Consider the following 26,913-nt stretch of genomic DNA (forward strand, 5'->3'; position numbering starts at 1 on the left):
ATCCAGTAAATATAAGCGGGAATGAGAGAAGAGAGAAAAGATGGGAATATTTAAAAAACGCAGGACTACCAAAGTTAAGTGAAGATCAACTGAATTCCCTTGATTTGGAAATTACACAGGAGGAAATAATAAGAGCATTAAAAAGTACTATGACGGGGAAAAGCCCAGGCCCAGATGGTTATACAGTGAAGTACTATAAAATACAGTGACTTGTTAATACCTAAATTGAAGAAATATATGAATGCCCTGGGAGGAGAGATGGAGATGAGATGGGAATCTTTACAGGCCCATGTGGTGTTGATACAAAAGGAGGGGAAAGATGTTTCTCAGTGCTCTAGCTATAGACCGATATCACTTCTGAACATAGACACTAAGCTATACACAAAGATTCTAGCAAATAGGCTAAAAGAGAATGGATCCAGGGGGATCAGGTAGGATTTGTTCCAGGAAGGGAGGGCAGAGATAATGGGTTGAGAACTCTGTTGCTTATCCAGAAATCTAGGAAGGGGAAAACCCTGGTAGTAGTGCTTTCGATCGATGCTGAAAAGGCATTTGATAGAGTAGATTGGGGCTTTATGATGGATACCCTGGAGACTCTAGGAATTGGCGTAAGAATGAGAGAGTGGATAGGAAAGTTGTACAGAGAGCCCTCAGCGGTTGTCATGGTTAATGGAGAGAGGTCGGAACCTATTGGGATGTCAAATGGAACTAGACAGGGATGTCCATTGTCCCCATTGTTGTATGACTTTTTTTTTTTTTAATACATTTGTGTGATATATACTTTTGGGAATATTGGTATTAGCATATTTATATTCACAGTTTTCTATACTTTTTTGGGGGAAAGTGTATTTTTATGCTATTTATAGCCTTATTGTATTGGATTATTCAAGGGATACCATAAAATTCACATGTATTACAGTCTTCATCTTGGTTGTTCTCCCCCCATCCCCACTCTCTGACCTCTGGTGGGGCTCAGCCCTGCTGTTCTTCATGACTAAATCATGGACTAAATAAGGAAGTGCAGTACGTCTTGTGTTGGGAAGATGGTGATGAGTGATAGAGGGGGTGGGGACCCTCGTCCTATAATCCCCTCATCACTGTCCCTCCTATAAAAGACAGTTCTAGTTGTTTCCTCACTCTCTGACTAAGGTCCATGAATAAAGAAATGATCTGGTAGGAGATCAGAGGAGCCATTTCCTAGTTCCCTTGAGGGTGGAATTGTAAGCTCCTCGAAGACCAAGCTGCCTGATGTGGGCGGAGTCCTGGTTTGGGGAAACCAATCAGCTCCTTTCTAGTAATCCTCTTTGTCTTTGTATTTTAGTCCATGGCCGGGAGATGAGGAAAACCTCTGAGGATTGTCTCACTTTGTCTCCAGACTGGAAAGTAGAAGATGAGGACATCACACAGTATAGTCCAGGAGAAAGCCTGGCTCCCTCCAATGTCCATCCGGCACCACCCAGTGTAGATGGACCATTGGATTCCTCGTATCCTGATGAACCTCAGACTGTGCGGGACCGGGCCGGCCTTCCAACAGGGAAGAGCTTCTCCTGTACTGAGTGCTGGAAATGCTTCCATTCTAAATCTGATCTTGATGTTCATAAAAGATCTCACACAGGGGAAAAGCCACATTCCTGTCCTGAGTGCGGAAAATGTTTTTCAAAGAAGTCCAATCTTTCCATACATCAGAGATCTCACACGGGGATGAAGCCGTATTCCTGTTCTGAGTGCGGGAAATGTTTTGTAATAAAATCACATCTTGTCCAGCATCAGAGATCTCACACTGGGGAAAAGCCATATTCCTGTCTTGAGTGCGGGAAATGTTTTTCACGAAAGTCCATTCTTTATAAACATCAGAGATCTCACACGGGGGAAAAGCCGTATCCCTGTCCTGAGTGCGGGAAAAGTTTTGTTGAAAGATCAAAATTTGTCAGACATCAGAGGTCTCACACAGGGGAAAAACCATATTGCTGTCATGAGTGTGGGAAATTTTTTTCAAGGAATTCCAGTCTTTATACACATCAGAGACTGCACACAGGGGAGAAGCCGTATTCCTGTCTTGAGTGTGGGAAATGTTTTTCACAGAAGTCATATCTTTCCAGACATCAGAGATCTCACACAGGGGAGAAGCAATATTCCTGTCCTGAGTGTGGGAAATGTTTTTCACAGAAGTCATATCTTTACAAGCATCAGAGATCCCACATGAGGGAGAAGCCACTTTCCTGTCCTGAGTGAGGGGAATGTTCTTCAATGAAGTCCTGTTTTCCTGTACATCAGGGATCCCACACAACCCTGGAGGTGTAGTAGTGCCTTGAGTGCGGGAAATGTCTTCTAGATGAATGTTGCTGGACATCTCAGCTCTCATGTGGGGAAGAAGCACATCCTGATATACACCTCAGATATACTTCAGGGCTGATCTTCATCATTGAAGAAACAGTTGATAAGGAGATCAGAGGTCACCAAAGATGTGGATGAAGTGTGGGACCGGGTTGGCCATTGATGGCAGGAGAAGAATAAAAATTGATTCCTGACCTGTCATTGGCTGAGTACAATTGGTGGTGGGAGATTTCACAAACACTTAGAGGTCAATTTTAAAAATTGTGTTTATTAAATGTGACCAGAATTCGTCCCTCTGTGACAAATGTCGGTCCAATTCACAGAGATTTCCTCTGATCATCAGCTCCATCTAGTGGCTTTCCTTATGAAGGTATTTCAGGAAAAATACAGCATTATCACCACTAGATGGAGCTGGCCATCATAGGAAATCACTGTTTTAATTATCAGCTTCTCTCCTGGACACTGTATATAATAGGCCAGGTGGGACAAGCTCGGTTCTGTGTGGATGTACCCATACGTCCCTCTGAACATGGGGGAGCATAGATGTATGGCTGTCCATCACCATGTTCCAAGGGTGCCTGTGTCCCTGATCAGCAGATGGGCTCTGTGATTGGGCCATCTGATCTCATGATGGCTAGGTCCATTCACAGCCATCATGTAATGTAAGCACAGATCTGTGTTTAATTGATCAGCTCTCCTTCTCCTCCTCAGCCGATCTGTGCCTGCAAGCCAGGGATCAGTGAGTTATACAGCATTGTTATTGCTTGTTATCCATCCAGGGTGCCTAGTGTGCACCAACATCTATCACGTTTCCCTGTGTCCAATCAACATCTGTCACAGTGTACCAGTGTCCAATCAACATCTGTTACAGACAGTGTACCAGTGTCCAATCGACATCTGTTGCAGTGTACCAGAATCCCATCAACATCTGTCACAGTGTACCAGTTTCCCTTCAACATCTGTCACAGTGTACCAGTATCCCATCAACATCTGTTGCAGTGTGCCTGTGTCCCTTCACCATCTGTCACAGTGTACCAGTATCCCATCAACATCTGTTGCAGTGTACCAGTATCCCATCAACATCTGTTGCAGTGTACCAGTATCCCATCAAAATCTGTTGCAGTGTCCCATCAACATCTGTCAGTGTACCAGTGTCCAATCAACATTTGTCACAGTGTAAGAGTGTCCAATCCTGGCATCCGATACTGATCCGAATTTAGACTGTGCAGGCTGTACTCTGATCCCTCTTGCACTGGCAGACCGAGAGATCCCATCCTGCAGTCCCGCAGTGAGTATCCCACCATCCCAGTCTCATGGGACACAGGCTGCTGCTCCTATTGAAGATAATCCTGAACTCACACTTAGAGGGATTTTTTTCTGCAGTCACTACATGCACCCCATCTGTGGCGATCCTTACTGGGGAGGTGAAGGGGATGAGGATGGAATTGTCCCTGGTGCGTCAAGATATGCAGAAATTGTGGGATCGCACTGTGGCCTTGGAGGGGAGAGTGAGCACTTCCAGATACTGAGTATGAGGGACAAGAGTAGAAGGGAGCTCTCACTGCCAGACCCAGATTCTGAGTAGGAGTCAGGTGAAAGCAGTGGGTCAGTATTGGATTCTGAGATGGAGAGTCACAACAAAGAGATTCCAGTGATCTGAGGAGGATCCGGCATCCACCAGCAGTGCTAGAAATCCTGGTGCAGTGACTAGCACAAGCAGTGTAGCCCTCCCAGGTGATAGGCCGGGTACCAGTAGCGAGGGGTCCCATCCACAATGACATAGGGCCCACACTAGCCTCTAAGACTTGCTTTTAAATCCCACATGGCTTCCTACTGATTCGGCAGAACCTGCAATCCCCCCTTTACAGTGCAGCCGGACCCTCAGATAGAAATGGAAAATGTTACCCCAATTTATTGTTTTCCTTTATTTTTTGATGATGATTTGCTGAATTACATTGTGGATCGGTGCAATCTGTATGGCCAGCCAATACATTGCCAACAATCCCAATTTATCGTAAGTCCATCCATTTGTGTGGAAAACTGTCACTGTGGAGGAATTTAAAGTTTTTCTTGTACTTACATTGAATATGGGACTGACAAAAAAATGAAGTCCATGCCTAGTGGTCCACTCAGGCCATACATCCCATGCCATCTATTCTTCTTGTATGCCCAGAACACGCTATGAGATGATAATGAGGTTTTTACATGACAATACCCGGTGCCCTCCTCAAAATCATCCTAATTATGGGCAGCACAGTGGCTAAATGGTTAGCACTTCTGCCTGGCAGTACTGGGGTTGTGGGTTTCGAATCCCAACCACAGCACCACCTGCCTGGAGTTTGCATGTTCTCCCTGTGCCTGCGTGGGTTCATCCGGGTACTCCGGTTTCCTCCCACACTCCAAAGACATGCTGGTAGGTTAATTGGCTCCTGTCTAAATTGTCCCTAGTATGTGTATGTATGAATGTGAGTTAGGGACCTTAGATTGTACGCCCCTTGAGGGTTAGGGACTGATGTGAGTGTACAATATATATGTAAAGCGCTGCGTAAATTGAAGGCGCTATATAAGTACCTGAAATAAATAAAATATTAAAGAAATAAATTACGACAAGCTGTTAAAAATTTGGCCACTCAATTTTTTTTTCTTGTATGTCTTCAGAAATGTTTACTCCCGACATAAATATTTATGTGGATCAATATCCCTTGTCCACCTCACGGGAAGACTGAGCATTGAACAGTACATCCCCAGCAGATGGGCCAGATATGGGGTAAAGTTTTACAAGGCATGTGACAGGGCCACGGGATGTACCTACAACTATAAAATATATGAGGGAAAGGAGAGCCAGCTAGACCTCCCTGGATGTCCTACCTATATGGGGACTAGTGGCAGAATTGTTGGCAACTTATAGAACCTATTCGAGAAGGGTCACCATCTGTATGTAGATCATTCACACAAGTCACCCACTATTCCACCATCTCTATCTCAAGTGATCTGTGGGATGGCACAGACCATCCGCAAGGGCTTCCCACAAAGATTGGTCACCACAAAACCCAAAAGGGGAGAGTCAGCCAGTTTGTGAAATGAAGAGATACTAGACCTAAAGTGGAGAGATAAAAGGGATGTCTATATCCTTTCCTCAATCCATGAGGACACCTCGGTGGAACTCCTTACAAGACAAGGTCCTGTCCAAAAACCCCAAGTGCATACATGACTAGAACCAGTTCATGGGGGATATGAATGACTGAATGTTACAGCCCTACTTCACCCCCAGGAGACCAATCTATTGGTATAAAAAGGTTGTCATCTATTTCAGTTATCCCCGTACAATTCTTCTGTCATCTTCTGTAAGTGCACACAACCATCCCTATCCTACCTTGTAACGGAACCGAACCCAGACCGCACTTGGGTATTTTCCGTTATACTGCAGCTTCCCTTTTCAAACACAAATCCCCGGACACCACCCGCTGATCATGCAGGAAATGAGACAGCACATGGTTCTTAAAACAGGAAGTCAACTCCTTTATTTTAACACAAACACAAGTTATATACACAGGGTGGGGAAACACAACCAGGAACAGGAAACACATCATCAGCCCGCCCCATCAGTGGGAAGGACTACAGGAAACACCCCCCCCCCACCCAAGCAAGACACAGAACAATGGGATGTAGCACATGGCAGAGAACAATGGACAACCACCTGGCAGTGAACAATCCCCACACCAATACACAATACAATGACATTCACACCCTGTACCCCTTAACAGGCACAGGGTGGGCTAAACATAATGAAGGGATCATGAGCTGACACAGGGGTCCCCCCACCCCCAAAAGTCACTCCCATCACATACCTGAAATACCAGGAGGACATTGTTACAACCCTTCTCTATCCAGATAGCCATGTCCCGGAACAAGGTCACTCCTATTCAGGGACCAGACTTCATGAAAGACATTTCCTCGATATCCTCCCTCTGACCCAAACAGGACACCAACCCCAAAGAAAATGTCCAGTATGTTTCAGTAACAGAATTCACCATGACACCCCATACTACTGTCCCCAATGTCCCCCCCCAGCCAGGCCTCTGTATTGGAGAGAACTTCCTCGTCCATCATACATCTCTACACTATTAGTGACATAGAAGGGAAGATATTGTTACAGTGTCTGCTGTCTGTGATTTCCCTGTATTACCATGTCTCTGCCTGCCCACTGAACTGACCCTGGACTGTTCATTGACGATGCCTCTGCCTGCCCACTGAACTGACCCTGGACTGTTTATTGACCATGCCTCTGCCTGCCCACTGAACTGACCCTGGCCTGTTTATTGATGATGCTTCTGCCTGCCCACTGAACTGACCCTGGACTGTTTATTGACCATGCCTCTGCCTGCCCACTGAACTGACCCTGGACTGTTTATTGACGATGCCTCTGCCTGCCCACTGAACTGACCCTGGGCTGTTTATTGACCATGCCTCTGCCTGCCCACTGAACTGACCCTGGACTGTTTATTGACCATGCCTCTGCCTGCCCACTGAACTGACCCTGGGCTGTTTATTGACCATGCCTCTGCCTGCCCACTGAACTGACCCTGGGCTGTTTATTGACGATGCCTCTGCCTGCCCACTGAACTGACCCTGGCCTGTTTATTGACGATGCCTCTGCCTGCCCACTGAACTGACCCTGGGCTGTTTATTGACCATGCCTCTGCATGCCCACTGAACTGACCCTGGCCTGTTTATTGACGATGCCTCTGCCTGCCCACTGAACTGACCCTGGGCTGTTTATTGACCATGCCTCTGCCTGCCCACTGAACTGACCCTGGGCTGTTTATTGACCATGCCTCTGCCTGTCCACTGAACTGACCCTGGGCTGTTTATTGACCATGCCTCTGCCTGCCCACTGAACTGACCCTGGGCTGTTTATTGACGATGCCTCTGCCTGCCCACTGAACTGACCCTGGACTGTTTATTGACCATGCCTCTGCCTGCCCACTGAACTGACCCTGGGCTGTTTATTGACGATGCCTCTGCATGCCCACTGAACTGACCCTGGCCTGTTTATTGACGATGCCTCTGCCTGCCCACTGAACTGACCCTGGGCTGTTTATTGACCATGCCTCTGCCTGCCCACTGAACTGACCCTGGGCTGTTTATTGACCATGCCTCTGCCTGCCCACTGAACTGACCTTGGGCTGTTTATTGACGATGCCTCTGCCTGCCCACTGAACTGACCCTGGGCTGTTTATTGACCATGCCTCTGCCTGCCCACTGAACTGACCCTGGGCTGTTTATTGACCATGCCTCTGCCTGCCCACTGAACTGACCCTGGGCTGTTTATTGACGATGCCTCTGCCTGCCCATTGAACTGACCCTGGCCTGTTTATTGACGATGCCTCTGCCTGCCCACTGAACTGACCCTGGACTGTTTATTGACGATGCCTCTGCATGCCCACTGAACTGACCCTGGCCTGTTTATTGACGATGCCTCTGCCTGCCCACTGAACTGACCCTGGACTGTTTATTGACAATGCCTCTGCCTGCCCACTGAACTGACCCTGGACCTTTTATTGACCATGCCTCTGCCTGCCCACTGAACTGACCCTGGCCTGTTTATTGATGATGCCTCTGCCTGCCCACTGAACTGACCCTGGACTGTTTATTGATGATGCCTCTACTTGCCCACTGAACTATCAACCATGTTTCTGCTTTCCACATGAACTGTCCTTGGCATGGTAATTGAACATGCTTTTTGCCTGCTGCCTGAACTGATCTTTTGCCCTGCCACTGTATTAGTGTGATTTAAGATAAAAGGAGGGTCTCACGTATGTGAGGGGCTCCAGAGTAGTTTTTCCGAATGGAGAAAATTACATTTTTGGTTTTCTCCAGGGTTTTATCATTCTCAGATCAGTGTCTGGAGATTGGAGGCTTCAAAGAGATTTGTGTGGTCTTACCTGACCAGTGCCTAAATCCGATGTGTCTACTTGCTGCTATCTGACCCTGGCCAAACATGCCTCTACCTACTGCCTGAACTGACCGCACCTCTGCCTGCTGCCTGGACCCTGCACTGTTTATGGACCATGTTCCTACCTGCTTCCTGCATGTCAGCCTTCTGCTTGTACTATATGGACCATGTTCCTGCCTTGACCAATCCTTTGTACTGACCATGCAAGACACCAGTCCCACTCATCCTCTGCTGACAACTGCATCACTAAAAACACAGGTGGGTGTTTTCTTTCCAAAATGTGGTCATTTTGAGGGTGTTTACACTGTCCTGGTGCTCCAGAGCCTTCACAATGTGATAGGTAGTCAACAAATTAGATTTGTAATTTATGTCCCTGTAACACCCAATGGTGCTCCTTGGATGTTTTTTTTTTTTTTTTATAAATATTTATTAATTTTCCAACAAAATTCATATTACAATCTTTTTCCCCACTTAAAGGGACAAAAGAAAACAAACAAAACAATACAATCTTACAAATAGTTATCTCCCAAAAATAACTCCATACCCCCCCCTCCCACCCCATTACTTTGCTTTTTCTCCCCACCCTCCTATAGAGAGTGCTCATAACCTATCTAGTAGAGTTTTATATCTTCATTTATTTCACCTTTCCTTTAAATTTCTCCCATTTTTCCCAATTTGCATGAAATATCCCCATATTATCTACATGCATATAATAAAGTTTCTCTATCTCACAAATCTGATTCACTCTGACCACCCAATCCTCTTCCGTCGGCACCTCTCTTTTTCTCCAATACCTGGGAATCAGACTCTTTGCGGCAATTAGTAAATACCATATACCCAAATTCTTATGTTTTCACTGGTACCTCTGTATTATGGCAAAGACAAACCCCTGGGTCTAATCTAATATTAACTTCAGTAATCTTCCCCACTACATTAACTATTTTCTTCCAAAACAATTATATTTTTGAACACCCCCACCATATATGATACCACGTGCCTATCTCTCCACATCCTCTCCAACACAACGGTGAAATCTCTCCATTCATCTTATTTTCAACTTTCGGTGTAATGTGCCATCTTATCAAACACTTATAATTTACTTCAACCTCTCGCATACTAATATTTTCATGGGTTAATCTATATATTTTTTTCTGCATCTCTTCATCTATTTCCATCTCCAGATCTCTTTCCCATTTCTCTATATACCTCGGTTTAGTGCTAATATCTATATCAGTGAGAATTCTATATATTTTTGCAATTCCGTGTTTCCCATCCCCCCTTTCATCTAACAATCTTTCAAATGGATTCCAATCCTTCCTCATTCTAAAAGGTCTTGGAAGTCCTCCTACAAAGTGCTTCAATTGGTGATATCGCCATTCATCCATCCTATTGAAAATTTCCCCTTTTTTCTTTACCAACTCCTTTAGTGATCCCAATTCCTCCCCCACCATTATATCTCTTAATCATGCATCCTCTTTTATAATCCATTTCCCTGTGATATCCTCCCTACCTGGTACAAAAAACCCTGTGTCCCTTAAAGGCATCAATAGTGAATTAAAATCCCACCCCTTCTGTCTGTGCATTACATCCCAAACTCTCAAGACATTTAAAGTGTACAAACTTGTGTCATTATCCAAACCCCTATATTGTATGGGCACCCATATAATCCTACTTAAATTCGTCCCACGTATTTTCTATTTTGACCCAGCTTTTCTCTGGATTGTGCGTCCAATCAAAAATTCTCGCCATTATCACAGATTTATAATACCTCTTAAAATCTGGTACTCCCAACCCTCCCCTCTCTTTATTTCTACTCAGTGTTTCGTAACAGATTCTAGGTTTTTTATTCTTCCAAATATATCTTGTTATCATTTTTTTAAGTTCTTTAAAATATATCTCTGGCAATTTGATTGGAACCATTTGAAATTTATATATTACTTTGGGCACAATTATCATTTTTATCAGATTTATGCAACCTATCCAAGACGGGTTTCCACCCCCCAATCTCCTCAATTCTTGTTTAATCTCATTTTAGGAGTGAAATATAATTTAATTTATACAAGTTCTTATACGAAACTGAAAGTTTTACCCCTAGATATTTTAATTCTCTCTCTCTCCATATGAAGGGAAATTCTTCTTGTATCTTTTCTCTTTCCCTGTTTGTAAGATTTATATTTAGGATCTCAGTTTTTGTCGGGTTAATTTTCAAGTTTGATAACTCCCCATATTCCTTCAATAACCTCATTAGATTTGGGAGTGTTATCCTGGGATTTCCCACATAGAACATTAAATCGTCCACATAGGCCGCTACCTTATGTTCTCTACTTCCAATCCATATTCCCTTTATGTCTATGCTCTTCCTTATTGTAGACAGCAAAGGCTCCAAAGACAGAACATAAAACAACGGTGACAATGGACATCCCTGTCTTGTTCCATTTGTCATTCCAAAAAACTCCGACCGTTCTCCTTAAACCATAATAGCTGCTGATGGTCCTCTGTATAATTTTTTTATCCACTCTCATTTTAACTCCCACCCCCAGCGCTTCTAAGGTGTTCATCATAAATCCCCAACTCACTCTATCGAATGCTTTTTCAGCATCCACTGACAACAACACCACCGGGGTTTTCTCTTTTCTACTTTTCTGTATGAGCAACAATCATCTCACCCCATTGTCTCTGCCTTCTCTCCCTTGAACAAACCCCACCTGATCCCCATGTATCCAATTGGGCATCAAGTCCTTCAACCTACTCGCCAATTCCTTTGTGTACAATTTAGTGTCTACATTCAATAGTGAAATTGGTCTATAACTTGAGCACAAGGTGGCATCCTTATCATCCTTATGGATTAAAACCACATTAGCCTGCAGAGATTCTCGCCTCATTTCCATCTCACCCCCCAAGGCATTCATATATGTCTTTAGTTTGGGTATTAACACTTCTCTGTATTTTTTGTAATATCTCATCGTATACCCATCTGGCCCTGGACTTTTCCCCCCCATGGTACTTCTCAATGCTATTTCTATTTCTTCTTGTGTGATCTCTGATTCTAGGGATTCTAATCGTTCTTTACTCAGTTTTGGCAAGCCTGCATTTTCTAAGTATATCCTTCTTTTTTCACTATTTACCAATTCATCCCTATTTACAATATCTTGTGGGGCGATGTTATACAGCTTATTATAATATTCCTTAAATATTCCCGCAATTTCTTTCATCGAATAAACCAACTCACCTTTAAGATTCCTTATTTTTTCTATATAATTCCTATTTCTCTTCTTCCTTAAGGCTCTCATTAAATACTTTCCCGGCCTGTCGCCCCATCTATATCTTTCACTTATTACTTTATTAAAGACTCTCCTTTTTTCTTCCTCCATCAAGGTCTCAAGCTCTTCTTTCTTTCTTTTTTTTATCTTCTGCTCTATCTCTTTAGATATTTTACTTTTATGTATCTGTTCAAAATCAAATATTTCCTTTAAGAGTCTACTCATTTTTTCCCTTCTTTCTTTTTTGCCCCCATTGCAATTAATAATCCTCTGATGTAAGCCTTATGAGCCTCCCACACTGTAGCCACCGACACTTCTCCTGTATCATTCTCCTCAAAAAATCATTTAATTTCCACCTCGATCCTTTGATCAATTTCAGGATCCAGAAGTGCCTCATTCATCCTCCATAATAAACCTCCCTTCGTCTCCCTTCCCCATCTTGTTTTCAATACAACAGGGGCATGATCTGATAAGGACATTACTTCGATTTTTACTTCCACCACAGACTCTATAAATCGATGTTCTATTAAAATATAGTCCAATCTAGAGTATATCTCATGTGCATGTGAGAAGAAAGTATAATCCCTGTCTTTCATGTGCCTAATTCTCCATATATCCACCATTTGGCACTCTTGTATCAACTTTTTTATTAATCTCAGAGACCTACTCTCTTCCCTCAGCACAGTAGAGGTTGTATCCATCCGCTCTTGAGAACGCCCGATGGGAGGGGCGAAACGCGTTGACGCATTTCCGGTTTGTACTCTGCACGTCTGACGTCACTTCTGGTGAGTGGAGCGCACATTGAGCGGTGCGTTCCAGCGGCCATCTTTTGGGATCTGTATATGTGGTGTCTTTGGAGAGCTTCTGCTGTTACCTGGAGCTGTGATGTGAGATTCCGTGGGAGGTTGCCTTGCATCTACTGTTCATCTGAAAGAAGCTGGTCCTAATAAATATGCCTTTTTAAAGTGAATTGAATGTGAGTGGCCTTAATCCTTGATTTCACTTATGAATGGTGCCTTACAATATTACACTATCTGAGATTTTTTTCTCCCTGGTCGGATGGTGGAGCCTATGCTGGAGAGGAGGATTCCTATAGAGTGGATACGAAAGAGGGTTTAGGATCCCATAAAATTCCTAAGAGGCGTTTTATTCACCTATATCTGGTGAGTGCATTTGATATTGGTTTTCACGGGTGGAAGGTGGAAGTTCCTTTATAATAGAAGAAGAATTTGGAAATATTTCTTTTTGCACAAATATTTTTGAGATTTTTTTGAACTTTGGTTTATTTTGATGGACTTCACTATTGATTATTTTTTATTTATGTTTGCACTTTGTATATTGATTTTATTTAGAGGTCTATGTTTGCGCTGTTTTTCTATATTTTTTTCATACATACATTAACCTCCCTGGCGGTCTGATTATTTCAAATTTTTGGTGCTGAAAGCGGTACCATTATTTTGCATGGAAATATGTAGTTTTTTTATTGTAGGCTGTAATTTTTAGGAATAACTCACTGAAATCTGTCCGAACAAGAGTCTAGTAAACATCCCGGGTAGGATAAAATTTGAAACACGAAATCATAAATTATAATTTAATAAATAATCATAAAAAATAATAATATAATAATAATACATTTAATTCAATAATATAATCAAACCAAAAACACTGAAATTTGAAATAGAGTGCCAAGTTCGTACATAGCTGTGCAAAGTCGCAAAATCGTTTTCAGTGTCTGATGAGGAATTTCTCCCACTAATCATTATCACTCAATTCTGCAAGTGGTTCTGATTTACTATCGCTGTTCTCTAGCTGGTCTAAAACCGCTTTTGACCTAAAGGGACACCTTTTGGACGCCATGGACTTTTCTCAGTTTCCAGGCAGAAAGAACAGTAAAAATGCAGGCAGGGCGCCGGACAAAGCAGTAGGGACAAAATGTATGTGAAATGGGTTGAAACAGCAATGTTTTGCTATGTAAAATGTGTTTGGAAAAAAATGACATTTTTTAAAATTTTCAAATTTCCCGACCCGGCGGCGCCCGTACGTCCCGACGTCACAGGGACCGGAACACAGAAGCCAGATGCCGGCATCAGCCGGAGGAGATGGCCGGGGACGCTGCAGGGGACACATCGCGGGAGCGAAGGACAAGGTAAGCTCTGCAGGGACTCCCTATGCAGCGCCGCATGGTAAGCCCGAGTGTAGCTCGGGGTTACCGCTTTTGGCACTGACATTTTACCCCGAGCTACACTCGGGAATACTGCCAGGGAGGTTAAAATCTCCTGCCACTATCAAACGACCTTTTTTAAAATCCATCAATTTTTTCAATACTCCCTTCAAAAATATCTCCGGCTTCTTATTTGGACAATATATATTAGCTATTGTACACTCAATTTCTTGCAGTCTACTTTCCAAAAACAAAAATCTTCCCTCTGGATCCGTTACTCTATTCTCCATCTCAAACCTTATATTTTTTGCAAACCCTTTAGCTACTCCTTTTGCTCTTTTAATTGGAGTGTCTGCATAGTACCATAGCGGATAATGTCCAGTGCAGGGGCGGACTGACAACTCATGGGGCCCCTGGGCAATAGGGGATCATGGGGCCCCTGTGTCCTTGATCAAACTCAAAAAAACCTATGAAAAAGGTACCAGGGGCATCTCATGGGGCCCCCTACTGACCCCGGGCCCTCGGGCGGTGCCCGAGTTTCCAAATGGTCAGTCCGCCCCTGGTCCAGTGTTTAACCTGATGTTTGACTCAATTTCTAAATGTGTCTCCACTGAGGACAATCTGTGTTGCAGTTCTCTAAACAACCTGAATCTCTTCTCCGGACAATGCAACCCCTTTACATTATAAGTTACAAACTGTACTTCTTCCATAATTCTCTTCTCCTACCACCCTCTCTCCCCTCTCGCACCTCTCTCCTACCTTCTCTCCACCCGCAGAGTATTAACCCCCTTAACTCCCTCCCCCCCATCCCACCCCTCCTCCCTCACCCCTTTTTAGGCTTAGAATTTGCCTACTAATCATTTGTGGACTAAGACTCACCTTTGATTTAATACCTTGGGGTTGAGCTCTGTCCACGTATGGCTCCCCTTTGCCCACCCACCCCCTCCCTCTATGCGTCTAGTTCAATAACTTCTCTAAAAGCCCCTGGTGGCAAAAACTGTGTTCATAGAAAGCAACCATGAGGAAAACGACAAAGAAAAAGAAGAGGAAAAAAAAAGAGCGAGAGGAGATAGAGAGAGAGAGGGAAAGAGGGAAAAAAAACACCCCACCTCTCTCCTCCACTCACCCCCTGCTCTCTCCCTCCCACCAACTGCCATTCCTCTCTCCCCATATCCCCTATATCTCCCTCCTCCTCATCCCACCCTGGAATCTTTATTCTTTGTACTTCAAGTCTATCACAAAAATCCCTTAAATCCTCAGGAAATCTCAGCATGGCCGTGAGTCCATTTTTCCATCCAATTAATCTCGTCTGAGCTCCCCAGCTGTAACGCACATTCTGTTTTCTCATCTGTTCTGTCAGGGTTTTTAACCACTTCCCGACTGGCCGTTGCATATAAACGGCCGGACGGTGGCACTGCAGGGTCGGGTGGCCGTTTATAAATGGCCTCCCCGCACCCTGCTTGTGTGCGCTCCCTGGGAGCGCGCAGCACCGCGATCCAGTGCCCGCTGTGAAACACTGATCATCGGACGGGACCTCTGTACGAGGTCCCGATCATGTGATCACTGATTGGCCAATCAGTGATCACATGCAAAGTAGTAAGCAAGATGTCACTTGTGACATCATTGCTTACTACGTGTGAAATCTGTGAATGATCACAGAGATCATATGGTACAAGGCTATTCACAACAGCCTTGTACCATGTGACAAACTGTGACCAATCATAGCTCACTCAGTACTTCTCAATGGCTGCAGGAATGCACACAGAGAGAAAGAGAAAGGATTGCTTTTACATCCTATATGGGTGTAAAAGCAATGTGTAAAAAAAAAATCTTCATCACCCCCCACAAGTAGTACAGTGCCACCATGGTGACACTGTACTGCTAGGGTGACAGTATGTAAAAATAAAAAAATAATAATAATATAAAAAAATAAAATAAAAATGTAAAAAAAAATGTTTCAAAATTATAATTTTTGGTTATAAACTAATTTGGATTTTGTTTTTTACTAAAAAGATAACGGAATAAATTTTGGCAAAGAGTTATGATGAAATATTATTTATTTGCAAAATTTTACAAAAAAAACACTTTTTTTCAAAATGTTTGGACTTTTTCATTTACATAGCAAAAAAAATAAAAATCCCAGCGGTGAATAAATACCATCAAAATAAAGCTTTATCGGTCTCAAAAAAAATGGTAAAAAATTCATTTGGGTACAGTGTTGCATGACCGCGCAATTGTCATTCAAAGCGTGATAGCGCTGAAAGCTGAAAATTGCCCTGGACAGGAAGGGGGTAAAAGTGTCCGGTCTGGAAGTGGTTAAAGTTCTCTTTCTCCATAATGTCTCTGGTGCTAAATCCGCAAAAATCTGAACATTTATTTCTTCATATTTAATACTCGTTCTTCCCTTTATTTTCTTCCATATTTCTTCTTTATCGCTCAGCCTATGGAATTGAACGATTAAATCTCTCGATCTTTCTCCGCCATTTCTTTGCTGGACTTTTCCTACTCTAAATACCCTATCCAGTTTATATATTTCTGATATAGGTCTGTCCATTATGGAATTTAGGATTTTACTCATTAACCCTTTCAAATCCTCCCCCTGTGAACTCTCTGGGATTCCTCGTAACCTGAGATTTTTCCTTCTATCCCTATTTTCTTGAGCCTCTATTTTATAAAGCAGTTGTTTTTGGTCTTTTTTGATTTCCAATGTCTGTTTCTTAAGATCTAAGATATCCTGGGCATGATTTTTAAGTTTCCCCTTTGTTTCTTCCACTCTGCATAATATTTGCCCAAGATCTTTCCTTATTGCTGCTATTTCATGCTTTATTTAATTTTCCAAACTTTTAAACATTTCTCCCATTTCTTTCTTATTCGGCACTTGTAGTTCCCTTTCCAGTTCTCTCTCTTCCATATTTCCTGATATATGTTGACTACTATTGATTCCTAGGGATAGTCTAGGACTTTTTTCCAAGCTAGCATCCCATTCGCTCTTTTCACTTGTTCCCAGGGATCTTTCTGGGGTCATGTTTCCCTGAGACGTATACTTTTTTAATTGAGCCAGTCTGGGCTCCCTTGGCCCCCCTTTTACACTTTTATTCTTCATATCTTCCGGTCCCTTTTCAAAACACCGTTGAAGATCTCAAATATTCAACTGGGGACCCAGGTTTTCCCTACTTCTTGAATTTTAATTTACATTTCTAGGGTTCTTTAATTTAATTTAATCTTCTTCTTTGCTGTTTTTAATCTTCCTAGAAGCTCCCCTTGGAACCCCCCTTCTCCACTTCACACGCTGCTCCTTAATATCAAGCTCAGCATTATATTATTATTCAGAGCCGCTCTCACTCACCCTCCTCTCTCCGTATTTTTCCTGTCAGACTCTCCAGCTACTGTCATCCATCTCTCCAGATCTTTTCCTCTTCCTCTGGGGGGGGTTCCTCTATATGTCTCAGTCCTTTTACTGGGGCTTCAGGCAGGGCATCAATTTATCCTTTATTCAGGATATCCAGGGCACAGACCACAGACCAGGGAGAATCCGGAGAACAGACCGCATCCCTGCCTGTCCTCCGGACGCCAGCTGGCTTCTCCTCCTCCCAGTACTCCCTTGTGGTTACCACGTGGTCCCGCTTTGTCTCTCCGTCTCCCCAGCAACCCGGCACTTCCTCTGGAATCTCCTCCACACAACCCGAGGAGAAACGCCAGCCGGATCCACTTGCACTTCACAGGGGCACCACCTCACCAACTAATCCCCGGTCATCTCTTTCCCAAGTGAGTCCTGGGGAAATGGACACTGAGTCACGGCATAGAGGGTATGGGAAGTCGGGATCTGAGGTCTCAGAGCGCACCCACATTGTGCTCTCCAACGTCACCATGCAAAGGCCCCTCCCCCCACTACTGCAGGTGTTCCCCTTGGATGTTGAGCCTCTGTAATGTATACTCAGAAAACCTGACAGTACTCCTTGGATGTTGGGCCTCTGTATGTGGCCAGGCTGTGGAAAAGTCTTACACATGTGGTATCCCCATATTCAAGAGGAGTAGTAGAATTTTGGGGGGTGTAATTCTTGGTATGTACATGTTATGTGTTACAAATATCTTATAAATGGACAACTTTGTGTAAAAAAAGTTTTCATTTTCTTTCCACATTTTCTGAAAACGTGAAAAAAAATAACATTCAAAAGACTCATTATGCCTCATAGAATATATGTTAAGGTTTTTGCTTCTCAAAATATGGTAATTTTGAAGGTGTTTCCATTGTCCTGGTGCTCTGTTAGGGATCCGGGTATGACCAGAAATGTGTGGACTGACACAGGGAAGTAGCAGGCTTCAAGAACACAGGCGTAGTCAGGCTGGAGAGGTGGAATGGTCAGGCAGGCCGTAAGGTACTGTCAGGTGCCACCTGGCAGTGTCTCTAGCAGCCCACAGCACGGATTTCCCCAGGGCGCGGGGTCTAAGTACCAGCCTGCTATTCACCAGGGCCCCTGATGGTGGGGATGGACTTGGTGCAGACTGGAACCAGGTCGCGACCCCTGAGTGCGTCCGGCTGTGGTAGAGAGTACTGGCAGGGGAGTGCAGGAACGGAGTCTGATGGGAAGAGGCAGGCAGACTTACCAAAGGTGATCCGTGCGGGATGGATGGTCGGGTGAAGTAAGCGTAGTCAGACAGGCCGGGTCGGTATCGTGCGGGCAGTGTGGTACAGGAGGAGCAAGCAGAGAATGGTCGGGGTCACAAGCCAGGTTCAGCAGGTAGCAGGCAGCGTGGTACCGAGGATCAGGAATGCCAGGGGTTCAACAGGAGATGGTCAGAAGAGGTCAGGATCAAAGCAGGGTCAGCAACAAGGCAGGAACACAGGATACCAGGTACAGGGGCTCATGGGAAACATACACCAAGGCCCAGATCACAGGCCTGGTCATTCCTTATATGCACCTCCTGCAATCAGCCTCAGGTGTTTTGGCTGATTGCAGGAATGAGCCTCTGGTTGCTGAGAGCACCCGCTGGCCAGCCCTGGTACTGCAACCCACAAGGCAGGTGAGTCCCACCACTATTGGCGAGTCCATTCCTGACATGCTCTTGGGCCTTCAAAAGTGTTATAGGTAGTCAGGAAATTAAATGTGTAATCTATACTCCTAGAAAACCTGACAGTACTCCTTGGATGTTGGGCCTCTGTATGTGGCCAGGCTGTGGAAGTCTTACACATGTGGTATCCCCATATTCAAGAGGAGTAGTAGAATTTTTGGGGGTGTAATTCTTGGTATGTACATGTTATGTGTTACAAATATCTTATAAATGGACAACTTTGTGTAAAAAAAGTTTTCATTTTCTTTCCACATTTTCTGAAAACTTGTGAAAAAAAATAACATTCAAAAGACTCATTATGCCTCATAGAATATATGTTAAGGTGTTTGCTTCTCAAAATGTGGTAATTTTGAAGGTGTTTCCATTGTCCTGGTGCTCTTGGGCCTCCAAAAGTGTTATAGGTAGTCAGGAAATTAAATGTGTAATTTATACTCCTAGAAAACCTGACAGTACTCCTTGGATGTTAGGCCTCTGTATGTGTCCAGGCTGTGGAAAAGTCTTACACATGTGGTATCCCCATATTCAAGAGGAGTAGTAGAATTTGTGGGGGTGTAATTCTTGGTATGTACATGTTATGTGTTACAAATATATTATAAATAAACAAATTTGTGTAAAAAAAAAAGTTTTCATTTCTTTCCACATTTTCTGAAATCTTGTAAAAACAATTACATGTTGAAAAGAGTCTACTGTATATGTTAGGGTGTGTAATTTATGCTCCTAGAAAACCTGATGGTGCTCCTTGGATGTTGGGCCTCTGTATGTGGCCAGGCTGTGCAAAAGTCTTACACATGTGGTATCCCCATACTCAGGAGGAGCAGCAGAATGTGTTTTGGGGTGTAGTTCCAAGTATGCAAATGCCATGTGAGAAAAAAACTGTAATATGACAATTGTGTGAAAAAAAACAAATTTTATTTACTTTCTTCATTTCCCAAATAATTGTGGGAAAAAATGACAGCTTCAAAAACCTCGCCATGCCTCTTACAAAATATCTTGGAATGCCTGCTTTCCTAAAAGGGGTCATTTGTACTGTCCTGGCTTGTTACACACTGGTCACATCAAGCACGATTTTGAAATCGTGCGACTTACAGTGACGTCACACGATTTCAGTCGGGGGACATGCCGCTTTCAGTTGCGACTTTCGAGACATCTGACACAGATGTCTATGCAAATCGCACCAAACGCAGTGCATGCATTACTTTAGAAATTGGTGCGGCTCTGACCACGCCGGAACTGCACCAATACGACCACTGTAATTGCGGTCAATAGGGTGCGACTTGGCATATGATTTGCAAATCCCATGTCATGCAAATCGCATGCCAAGTCGCACCAGATGTGACCGGGGTGTAATGCAGGCCATAGACGAGGAGAAAACCGGCCGTCGTTCAATCAGCCGACGTTACCACCATTGGTAAAAAAAATCGTCTGATTTTTGTCCCATCTACGGCCGGCAAACATAATAGAGGTGTCCCTGCAGAGACCTCCGCTATTATATTTGACATTTAAAAGTATAGCAAAGTTGCAACATTGTATCTATTTGTATCCATTTTGGATACAGATGTTTCTATTCGGATACAAATAGATACAATGTTGCAACCACTATAATTTTAAATGTCAAATATAATAGCAGAGCTCTCTGCAGGGACACCGCTATTATATTTGACATTTAAAAGTATTGTGATTGCAACATTGTATCTATTTGTATCCGAATAGAAACATCTGTATCCGAAATGGATACAAATAGATACAGATGTTCTTCTTTTTCTTTGTCTTCATCTTCTTTTTCTTCTTCTTGGGGGTCACGGCTCATGCGCATTTTTTTAATCGGTAAAAAGATTGGCCGATTTGCCCATCATTGCCGTGAAAATCGACCGATGGACAAAATCGGCTGTTTTTTTTTTAAAAAGTGTCAAAATCATGAAAAACGGCCGACCAATTCACCCACTAACGATCCGAAAATCATCCGATTATTCTTTCTGATTAATTTTCGGCCGATTTTCGACCCATCTATGGCCTGCATAAGTGTCTCAAGAAATCTGCCATCAGTACATCAGGTGTGATCAGTTTCCATTGATTGATACCATGGCTTGTAGACTCTATATCTTAAACACAGAACAAATAATATACACTGATTTGGGTTATTTTACCAAAGCAATGTAGCGGTATAAATTTTAGCCAAAATGTATTAAAAACAATGACTTATTTGCTAAATTTTATAACAAAAACAAAAGAAATGTATTTTTCTCCTTACGTCTTCCAGAACAGCCCCTTGAGACGTAGAGCTCCTCCCTCCGGGTCAGGAAACACGCCATCCCCCACGCCGTTAAAGGCGGACCTCCAGGCCTCCATCCCCAGTTTTTAGTGTTTCCTGATCCGGAAGGAACACGTTTGGAACCTACGGCTCTGCACTCTCAGAGGGGTAGTCCTGGAATAGTGTGGACCCAGGGATTTGTTTACCTCCTCCCCGGTGCTATCCTTCTGCGGTGAGTGGAGCTGGCAGCGGTGGGAGCCTTCATCCCCAGGCGAGGGACTGGCGGAGGCAGGGTCACTTGCAGGGGAGCGGGGGGTGTCTGGCGGTGAGCTAGGGCATCCGCTCCCTTTAGGCCTGGTTAATTCTTTTTCCCCCAGGAGGCCGGTACAGGTGTGCTGAGCGCTGGGCGGAAGGGAACAGGCAGGACTTCCACTAGGGGCAGGCCTTGTGTTCCGTAGGCCGGAAGTCTGACGCGACTTCCGGCGGACGAGGCCCTGTGTTCCAGCAGGGTCCTGCGCTCCACAGACCAGAAGTGAGGTCACTTCCGGTGAAGAGGCTGCACTCCACGGACTGGAAGTCCGGCGCAGTGATGTCAGCGATGGGCGCCGGAGACACTGGTTCCAGTCTCCTCAAGAGGCGCAGGTTTCCACTCAGGTGGGCGGTGAGGCGCGGAGCCAGCAGAGGCTGCGTAATCCACACTGGATGGAACATCATGGATGCGGGCCCTTCGTTGCAGACAGATCCTGGTTCCGGCACTGGCTCCTCTCAGGTAGGCTTGGGGAGGGTCCCCTTTAGCTGACTCCTGGGAGGGTGGTTGATGGTATCCCCAGTGGGGGAAGGTGATGGGGGCACACTTCAGGTTTCCCCTAAAACACAGGGTGTGTGTGGTGGGATTTTTTGGAGCTGAGGACCCGTATTGTTCTTTGTCCTCGTTCTTTAGGTTAAGACCCAGGACAGGACCCCGTGTACCAGGGGCTCCATGCTAAGAAGAGCAGAGTTTTTCCGGTTCATGGTTCTTTGATTGACCCCATCAAGCAGGAATTGGAAAATCCAGAAAAGAGACCCTTCTTTTCAGGGGCTTTGAAAAGAAGATTTCCGTTTGATGAAGATGCTTCTCAGCCTTGGAATAAGGTTCTAAGATTGGATTCTCCTTTGTCCAGGATTTCTAAAAGAATGGATTTAGCCTTCGAGGACATGGGGGCGTTAAAGGACCCCATGGACAAGAGAGGTGAGGTCCTGCTGTGTAGGGCTTGGGAGTCCTCTTCAGTTAGCTTTAAACCAGCCCTTTCTGCTACCTGTGTTGCCAGAAATTTAGAATGCTGGCTTACCCAGTTACAGAACCATCTAGCGGCAGGAACTTCTAGGCAGCAGATTTTGGAATCTATGCCTTTACTTTTCAAAGCAGCTGGTTGTTTGGCGGACACCTCAGCGGAATCTGTTAAGTTGGTGGCAAGATCTTCGGCCCTTAATTCGGTCAGGCGGGCATTATGGTTAAAAACCTGGGCAGGGGACTCTGCGTCTAAACTACGCCTTTGCGCCTTGCCTTTCTCTGGGGATAATCTTTTTGGTCCCGGGTTGGAGGAGGCTCTCGAACGTACTGCCGACAAAAAGAAAGCCTTCCCAGAAAGTAAAAAAGAGAGTATTTCCCAGGAAGAGTTTTCGTCCAAAATCCCAGATGCTGCAGGGTAGAGAAGGTCAGCCCAAAAAACATTGGACTGGGCATAAGAACAGGGGAAAAGGGGGGATTTTATTCAATCCTCCTCAAGGCCCCTCCAAATCACAATGACTTAAGCGTTCCGATGTGGGGAAGGTTGGGGTCCTTTCTCCCTCAGTGGGTATCTATCTCCCCGAACCCCTACATTTTGGACCTGATTCAGAGGGGTTACAAACTGGAGTTTGATTCCTGTCCTCAAAGCAAGTTTTTAATCCCCAATCTCCCCAAAGACCAGAGAAAGGCTCAGGCTCTATGCGGTCTGATTGGGGATCTGGTAGACCAGCAGGTCCTAGTTCGGTTTCCTCAGTGCGAACTGGGCTCAGGGTGTTATTCCCACGTATTTGTCGTGGGAAAGCCCTCGGGCAGGTTTTGGCTGATTTTGAACCTTCGACCTCTGAATCAGGCCCTGAGATACAAACATTTCAGGATGGAGTCAATATATTCTATAAGGAATATCCTTTTTCAGAATTGTTTTATGGCCACCCTAGATCTAAGGGACGCATATTTTCACATCCCCATTCATCAAGCAAGCCAGAAATACCTAAGGATAGCGATAAGGATGGGTTCGCAGGTCTTCCACTGGCAGTGTCAGGCCTTGCCCTTTGGCCTAGCATCGGCACCAAGGATTTTTACCAAGGTGTTGGTGGAGGCCTTAGTTGCCCTGAGGTTGAGGTCAATCACGATTGTTCCTTATTTGGACGATCTTCTTTTTGTGGCGAGATCTTAACAGCAATTGACCGAGGAGCTGCAGGTGGCTCAGGATCGCCTTCAGGGTCTGGGTTGGCTCATCAACAGGGAGAAATCGGCATTTACTCCCTCCCAGAGAGTAGTGTATCAGGGATACGAGATTTCATCATGGGAGAGGAAGATTTTTCTTCCTCAGGAGAAGGTCGTAAAGATGGACCAGAGACTTGCAAGATTGCAAAGCAATCTGTCTGTGTCTGTAAGAGACGTTTCAGGAGCGGTAGGTCTGATGACATCTTCTTTTCCGGTGGTTCCGTGGGCAAGACTCCACCAAAGGCCGCTTCAGGCATTCCTGTTGAGGGTATGGGATGGAGACAGCTCTACATTAGAGCAGGCGGTCCAGCTCCCATCCAAAGTCAAGAGGTCTCTTTAGTGGTGGCGGAAGGAGGCAAATCTGACCAAAGGACTAGAGTGGGGTCAGTTAGCTCCGCTCATTGTGACAACGGATGCCAGCAGTTATGGTTGGGGAGCCCATCTAGATGAGTGGATAGCTCAGGGGAGATGGTCTTTAGTGGAGTCTTTAAGGCCTTCAAATCAGAGGGAGCTGATGGCAGTTCAGAGGGCATTGGAGGCCTTTGGAGCAAAGTTAGAGAACCGTCACTTGCAGGTTCGGTCGGACAACATAGCAACAGTGGCCTACATAAACAAGCAGGGAGGTACACGGAGCCCTTCTCTGCAGAAGATTGCAGGCGGTATTCTGGCCTGGGCCGAACAAAATCTATTGTCAATATCCGCCGTTCATTTGAAGGGGTCACAGAACTCCCTAGCAGACTTCCTGGGTCGACGACCAATCAGTCACGACGATTGGTCTTTCAACCAGGAGGTCTTTCAAGACATAGTCAGCAGATGGGGGGTTCCGGAGATTGATCTTTTTGCATCCCAAGAGAACAAAAAAGTCAGTCAATTTTTTTCCCTGAATCCTAGAGACCAGGCCTTAGGAATGGACGCCCTGTCGACCCCTTGGAACTTCAACTTGGCTTATGCATTTCCTCCGGTGAGACTAATCCCGGCGGTTCTGCAAAAGTTTGGGAGGGAAAAGATGGATCTAGTCTTAATAGCACCCTTTTGGCCAAAGAGGCCCTGGTTCTCCCTACTGAACAGTCTTACTTCAGTTCACCCGTTTCCTCTCCCGGAGAGGTAAGATCTGATTTGTCAAGGCCCTCTTCTGCATCCGCAGATCAGGACCTTGAAGTTGACGGCTTGGTTCTTGAGGAGCAGCTCCTCAAAGCCAGGGGGTTTTTGGACACAGTAGTAAAAACTTTGGTTAACTGACGTAAGCCAGTTACCAGAGCTATTTATTCAAAAGTCTGGAAGAAGTTTGGTTCATGGTTTTCGGGTCAGCAGCAGGGGCCCCCACACATTCTGGCAGTCTTGGATTTTTTTCAGGAGGGGCGGATGGAGGTCTCTCGATCAGCACCCTAAAGGTATAAGCTTTGGCCCTAAGCATTTTTCTGCAGGTCCCCCTGCAGCAGAATCCTTTTGTTGTGGACTTCTTCAGGTCTCTTTCCAAGTCTAGACCAGTGAGGGTCAAGACTTGTCCAGTCTGGGACCTATCCTTAGTCCTGAAAGCTTTCATCCGCAAGCCTTTTGAGCCTTTGGAAGAATCTACGTTTAGGATTTTGACTTTAAAAGTAGTGTTCTTGATAGCTATCACGTCAGCCCGTAGGGTGAGTGAATTAGAAGCTCTTTCTATTAGGGAGCCTTACCTGACCATTTTTGAGGACAGGGTCGTCCTCAAGACGGATCTGGGTTTTATCCCGAAAGTATCCTCCTCCTTTCACAGGTCTCAGGATTTAGTCCTGCCGACCTTTTACTCTTCTGAAGGTAAGGAAGAAGAAAGGCTAAGTTTGCTAGATGTAAGGAGGAGTCTTATAATTTATCTTGATAGATCCCGGGAATTTAGAAAGTCAGATTCCCTTTTTGTTTTGTTTTCTGGTCAAAAGAAGGGTTCCGCAGCATCCAAATCCACTATAGGTAGATGGATTAGATTAGCTATAGGGAAGTCTTACAAGCTTTTAGGTATTCCTCCCCCTTTGTTAAAGCCCACTCAATGAGATCCTGAGCAGCTTCTTGGCAAAGAGGGCCGGGGCTTCGCCAGAAGAGACCTGTAAGGCAGCCACCTGGTCAAAGTTCTCTACCTTCATCAAGCATTACCACCTAGATCTTCTGTCAAATAGGGAGCAGGCATTCAGACGCAGGGTCCTCCAGGCCATGGGCCTGCCCTAAGGGGTAAGTTCTTGATTATCATTTCAAGGGGCTGACCTGGAAGACGTAAGGAGAAAACCAGAGTTAGGCTTACTGGTAACTCCTTTTCTTCGAGTCTTCCAGGACAGTTGCAATTTCCCACCCTTCAGATGTACAAGTGTCGTATATGGGGTTATCTATATGTGTATATATTTGTGTCTTTCAGTGTCTTCCGCTAGTTCTCGAGTAAAAACTGGGGATGGAGGTCTGGAGGTCCACCTTTAAAGGCGTGGGGGATGGCGTGTTTCCTGACCCAGAGGGAGGAGCTCTACGTCTCAAGGGGCTGTCCTGGAAGACTCGAAGAAAAGGAGTTACCGGCAAGCCTAACTGTTTTTTTCAAAATGTTTGGTCTTTTTTAATTTATAGCACAAAAAATAACCCAGTGCTGATTAAACACCACCAAAAGAAAGCTCTTTACTTGTGAAAAAAGGACAAAAATGTAATGTGGGTACAGTGTTGTATGAGTAATTGTTCAAAGTGTGAGAGCGATGAAAGCTGAAAATGGTTCTGGGCAGGAAGGGGGTGAAAGTGCCCGGTATTGAGGTGCTAAAGAAATATTCTGCCCCAAATCCTATTGTTAAAAATGCAGTAAATCCCGGAAGTTTTAAGATTTCACATTTGAGAAATGCATCTCTGTGTGACCCTCCCGCTGCTACTAATCCCCACATAATGGCCTTTATGGATGGTGAGCAGAGAAGTGGAATCTCTATCTGGTAAAACCCAGAGGAATACTTTTGCAGTTCATACAGGGTTTTACAAATCTCCCAGAAAGAATAGATCTGCTTATTAGACCAGCAGATGGGGGATGGGGTGACAAGGGGGGGCGGGGTGGTCATTTTGGATGAAGTTGATTATATTAAAGAGGTTTATAGCATTCTTGATGATAAGAAAAGGACGGGATGATCACTAAGAAAGAAGAGACTTGTTATGTCCATGGGCTCCACGTGTGCCTGTTATGTACCATCTGCCCCAGGTGCATAATAATCAATCCCACCCCCAAAAAGGCCCATTATTGGTGGAGTTGGTTCCCTTTCATCAGGAGTAGTGGAATAGATTGATTTGTTCCTGCAGCCCCTAGTGGGAGGGACTCCCGCTTTTCTTAAAGATACCAAAGTGGTGCCAATCGACCTGCAGGAGGAGGTGACCAATCCACATACTTTTCTAGTGATGGCAGATGTTGCC

At 44.7% G+C, this 26,913-nt stretch overlaps 2 protein-coding genes and 1 pseudogene across 2 annotated transcripts in view; 2 read left to right on the forward strand and 1 right to left on the reverse strand.

Moving 5' to 3' along the window:
• Nucleotides 1-26,913, reverse strand: part of LOC149460759 (uncharacterized) — a 333,674-nt gene that overhangs the window by 194,778 nt on the left and 111,983 nt on the right. The gene's annotated exons all lie outside the window — the stretch shown is intronic.
• LOC149460761 (uncharacterized) overlaps nt 1-26,913 on the forward strand; it is a 172,588-nt gene that overhangs the window by 61,726 nt on the left and 83,949 nt on the right. Inside the window, exons 3-5 of the mRNA XM_089679203.1 lie at nt 1,279-2,230; nt 21,976-22,714; nt 24,986-25,154. Of these exons, the coding sequence (XP_089535329.1) occupies nt 1,279-2,230; nt 21,976-22,714; nt 24,986-25,154 (1,860 nt within the window). The remainder of the gene's footprint in view (nt 1-1,278; nt 2,231-21,975; nt 22,715-24,985; nt 25,155-26,913) is intronic.
• Nucleotides 23,998-24,844, forward strand: LOC149460763 (uncharacterized; annotated as a pseudogene).

The sequence above is a fragment of the Staurois parvus genome, unplaced genomic scaffold (assembly GCF_062004578.1).
Source record: "Staurois parvus isolate SC_StPar_1 unplaced genomic scaffold, SC_StPar_1.0 ptg000221l, whole genome shotgun sequence".
NCBI lineage: Eukaryota > Metazoa > Chordata > Amphibia > Anura > Ranidae > Staurois > Staurois parvus.